This window comes from Cololabis saira, chromosome 20, assembly GCF_033807715.1.
Source record: "Cololabis saira isolate AMF1-May2022 chromosome 20, fColSai1.1, whole genome shotgun sequence".
Taxonomy (NCBI): domain Eukaryota; kingdom Metazoa; phylum Chordata; class Actinopteri; order Beloniformes; family Belonidae; genus Cololabis; species Cololabis saira.
The window spans coordinates 406,121-411,183 of record NC_084606.1 but is presented as its reverse complement, the minus strand read 5'-3'; the positions used below and the strand labels follow the sequence as shown (position 1 = coordinate 411,183).

General features: G+C 45.1%; 1 protein-coding gene across 1 annotated transcript; it reads left to right on the top strand.

The window, feature by feature from the left end:
* The first annotated feature begins 3,407 nt into the window (after positions 1 to 3,407).
* On the top strand, positions 3,408 to 3,852 carry LOC133420928 (tetra-peptide repeat homeobox protein 1-like). The gene is made up of 2 exons (XM_061710810.1): positions 3,408 to 3,534; positions 3,617 to 3,852. Exons 1-2 carry the CDS (start codon positions 3,446 to 3,448, stop codon positions 3,846 to 3,848), a joined length of 321 nt encoding a protein of 106 aa, XP_061566794.1. The 5' UTR covers positions 3,408 to 3,445; the 3' UTR covers positions 3,849 to 3,852.
* Positions 3,853 to 5,063: the final 1,211 nt, after the last annotated feature.

The window sequence follows — 5,063 nt, the reverse complement described above, 5'->3', positions numbered from 1 at the left end:
GTTCAAGATATCCAACTTCCTGTTTGTGCAGTAAAACTCTGTTGTTCACACAATTTAATGTTTTTAACCTTAGAAACAGAAAATGAGAAAAGGAGCTGAGAGTTAGTAAGTGAGTAATATGTATTTATAAAGCACATTTAAAACAGAGACACTACTGACCAAAGTGCTGTACATGATAATAATAATAATAAAAAAAGAAAAAACATTCAGTGACAACAAATAAATCACAAAATTGACCTAAAAACACAGATGCAAGAAATGACAGGATTAGGGGACTGGGGAAGCTAGTGAATAGAGGAGAGTTTTAATCTTAAAGGTGGAGATAGTGGGAGCACATCGGATGTCTGAGGGTAACTGGTTCCACAGCAACGGCCCTATCACCTTTCAGCTCCCTATCACCTTTCAGCTCCGGCCGTGACCACACAGGTAGTTTTCTTTGACTAGAGGAGCTCAGGGACTGGTGGCTGACTGGAACTGAAGAAGGTCAGTGATATAAGCAGGGGCCTGCCCATTTAGAGCCTTAAAATCCATGAGTAAAACTCTCAACTTAATTCTAAAATCTATGGGGAGCCGGTGCGGGGAAGCCAATACAGGGGTGACATGTCCACGGTTCCTCGTACCAGTCAGCAGTCTTGCTGTAGCATTGTGGACCAACTGCAGGCGTGTTAATAAAGACTGGGGAGGCCAAGGTAAAGAGAACTGCAGTAATCAAAGCGAGATGTAATGAATGTGCGGATTACTTTTTCCAAGTCATTATAGGTTCAAAACGATTTAAGGTGGGAGATGTTACGTAGCTGATAAAAACAGTTTTTAACAACAGAGCTTATCTGTTCGTCAAGACTGAGCCCTGAATCCAGTAGAAGCCCCAGGTTTCTGGCGTGGGATTTAACATGCGGGGTGAGGTGAGCTAGTTTACTTGCAACAGTGTTTGTTGATTTAGGAGGACCAAAGAGGATGACTTCTGTTTTACCACAATTTTTTTTTTCTCCCCCTTGTCTGCACACATATTAGTGATTGACCATGACGGTAGAAACCAAAAGTATATATATGTGCATTATTACCATATTTAATATATATACATATATATACGCATACATATGCGTACACATACAAAAATATACACATACAAACCCAGTGTTTTTTTGTTTGTTTTTTTTTTGGGGGGGGGGGGGGGGTGGGTGACGACATCCACTGCCAATCCAGGAAGCAGGAACACACGGAAACACACGTCAAGCACTGGAAATCTGCAACAAAAAACCACAAACAAAGCACGAAACCGGCACGGAACCAACCAAAACAATAACAGCAATCAACCTAAATCTTGAGATCTGATCGCAGTCTGAGCTAAGCTATCGCTACCGCTACCTAAACCCAAAAACTAGAGAGCCAGCATGCGGGTGAACAAGCCAATGTGTATGTCTATGTGTGTGTGTGTGTGTGTGTGTGTGTGTATGTATATGATCATGTGTGTGTGTGTGTGTGTGTGTGTGTATATGCATGTGACTAAGTGACTATATGTGTGTGTGTGTGTGTGTGTGTGTGTGTGTGTGTGTGTGTGTGTGTGTGTGTGTGTGTGTGTGTGTGTGTGTGTGTGTGTGTGTGTGTGTGTGTGTGTGATAAACCAAACAAAGCTCCACCTGAAGTGTATCTGTAGTGGGGGAGGGGGGGAGCAACCCCGCCACCCGCGAGACCAGAGGCCGACACGGAAGAGCCCGGATACCTATACTAATAATAATATGATATACTATACATAATAATAATACTAATAATACTAATAATACCAATAATAATAATAATAATAATAATAATAATAATAATAATAATAATAATAATAATAATAATAATAATAATAACCATCTTTGTATAATATAATATTGATAAATTATAAAATTTTGATGTCCTGCCAATGGATGCCCAAATCCTCCATGGCAGGACCCTTCCATACCGCATTCTCACCGACACAGACATACAATCACGCACCGTTTCCCCCTCCCCGGGGGGGTCCAGCACCGCCAGAAGGCACCCCAGGCTGCACCGCGAGCCCCGCCAGGCCCGGGTAACCTGACCCACCTATCCCAGGCCGGTGAGGGAACGCGGGTGATGTGGGACCCCCTCCCGCCCCTGGTGTTGAGTGCATGTGATTAATGCCATAAAAACAGGGAGGGGGGAGGGCCAAGTATCGATTTGACACCGACCCCCCCCTCCCGAACTACCCCGCCTCGCTGTTAAAACCGCGAGGCGGGGAGTGCCGGGCCACGCGGGACAGTGCCCCCCACGACCCGGACCCCCTGCCTTTCGCCTATGTGCGTATGAATCGTGTAGGGGGGGAAGAAGGGGGAGCGGAGGCCGAAGCCAGGAAGCAGGACCAGCAAAGCCGGCCCTGATATGACACCCGCGTCCCCCCACCGGCCATCCAGTAGACGGGGGCGGGCCCTCCGAGCCGGGCCAGGGCCCCACCGTACCTCCACGGGCGCCCCCGGCGCCGCCGGAGCCCCCAGACGGAGGGGGAAACGGTCCAACATCCTCCCATTCATACTGACAACATAAGACATAGACACCTGGGAATGGTGCCACCCCGCCGCCGCGCCCGCCCGTGCACCCCTCGGTCAGGGGAGGCCCGATCCCCGGACCCGGTCCCCCCCCCCCCCGAGGCCACCCCGGCGGACTCCCCTGCTTTACCACTATTTAACTGGAGATAGTTGTTTGACATCCAGACTTTGATATCTTCAAAGAGTCCAGGAGAGACTGTACAGAGTTAGTGGATTTCAGTGGGAGGTACAGTTGAGAGTCATCTGCATATAAATGCAAAGAGATATTGTATTTTCTGATGATGTCACCAAGAGGAAGCGTGTCAAGGCAGAAGAGCAATGGGCCTAGTATGGACCCCTGAGGGACCCCATAGGAGGCAGAGGCAATAGAGGAGGAGAACCGGTCTATGGACACAGATAATGTCCTATATTTAAGATAGGAATTGGACCAGTCCAGGGCTGTCCCCTCAATGCCTACCCACTGTTCAAGGTGAGTGAGAAGAATGTTATGATCCACAGTGTCGGATGAAGCACTATGATCTAATAAGAACAGGGTTGCATTTTCCCCTGGATCTAAAGTGTGCAGCAGATCATTCTGGACTTCATAAGAAAGGCTGTTTTGGTCCTGTGACGGGCTCTAAAACCAGACTGAAAAGGTTCTACAATGTTGTGGATATTTGGAAAAGGAAGCAACTGAGAAAAAACCTGCTTCCGAGCAGCTCAGATCAGCAGATACGGCTGTATCAGTGACTTCCTCCACCTCCCACTGGTTTCTGACTGCATTCTAGTGACATTAACACTAAAGAGAGGAACAAACCAGAGCAGGATCAGCTGGTCTGTGTGCAGCACCAGTGATGTGTGTTTCCTCTGCAGATGAAGGTGTGTGTGTGAGCTGATGTGGACGTGAATTCAGCAGAATGGACCAGTGTGAGGACGGAGAGGACGGAGTCCCTCCCTCTAAAAGATCTCTGTGTGGCGAACATGAGAGTCGGAGCAAAGCTCAGAGGTGAGATGGGCATCTCTAACTGTCCCTGACTCTTCTGCATGTCAGAGCTCAAGACTCACATCACCAAACATCATTATTACAGGAATCAACCTGGACCTGGGCCTGGACCTGGACCTGGACCTGGACCTGGACCTGGACCTGAACCTGGACCTGGACCTGGACCAGGACCTGGACCTGGACCTGGACCTGGACCTGGACCTGGACCTGGACCTGGACCTGGACCTGGACCCAGCTGTGTGTCCTTGAAGAGCGACAAGTCAATGGAATATGTTATTACCTTCAAAGGAGACCAAGGTTCTGCTGTAAAGAGGTGAGTGTATCCAAACTCTGCCAATGATTTATGTTTAATAATGTTTTAATAGACTAAATATTTGTATCTGTATAACTTATTTTTCATTTAAATAGAATATGTAGATTTTGAACTTTTATCTTTTATCAGTGTCCATCAGAAAGGAGACTCTCTGGAACATGAACCCAGCTGTTTGTCCTTGAAGAGCGACTGGTCACATGAAAGATTTATTGACTTTAAAGGAGACCAACATTCTTCTTCAGAGAGGTGAGATTTACTCAAATACATTAAATGTATTTAAATCAGTCCTCATGTTAGGAAATGTCCACATTTCTTCCTGAGTAGATTTGATTTGATTTGATTTTATTAGGATCCTCATTAGCTGATGTAGTTTACATCAACTACTCTTCCTGGGGTCCGATCAATAAAACAATAAAATAATATGATTAAAAATCAAGAATACATTTCAGAAATACACTAACAAACCTCACAAAAAACAATTACATAGACAACATACAGTCTATAAAAGTAACAACACCCAACAAATCAGCAAATTTAACAAACATCACAAAAAGATTTACATAGACAACGTACAGTCTATAAAAGTACCGGCCATTAGCAAATCAGCAAATTTAGCAATTAATTTAGCAAGCAAACAGCAGCGAAGCATAGTCTTAACATCCAATCAGATATAGTCCATCTGATTTTGTAGGGGATCATCACACATTTACAGTGTCAAAACACACTCAGATACAGCAAGACACACCGTAAATAAATCATTTATGGTTACACTACCTTTTGTGAGCTATGTATTTCTTCACTTGTTTTTTGAAACTGACCTGGCTCTGGGTTTTAGAAATGTAACCCGGAAGAGAATTCCATTCAGCAATAGCTCTGTAGAGCACTGTTTTTTGTTTGAAATTTGTTTTTGCTTTTGGAACACAGTATTTACCACTAACTGCATGTCTGGTGGGATATGAGTGTGTGTCAGCACTGAGTGTAGGTTGTTCATATAGACAATCAGGGATTTTCAGATGATAAATGTCTCTCACAAATGAGATTAGGGATGATTTTAACCTTGCATCTACTTTCAGCCAGCCAAGTTGAACATGCATGCCATTAATGTTAGATCTTAACGTGCAATCAAGGGCAACACGAGCTGCTCTGTTCTGAGCCCGTTGTAGCTTCCCTAAATTAGTTTTCGATGTTCCCGACCACACCATCGCACAGTATTCCAATT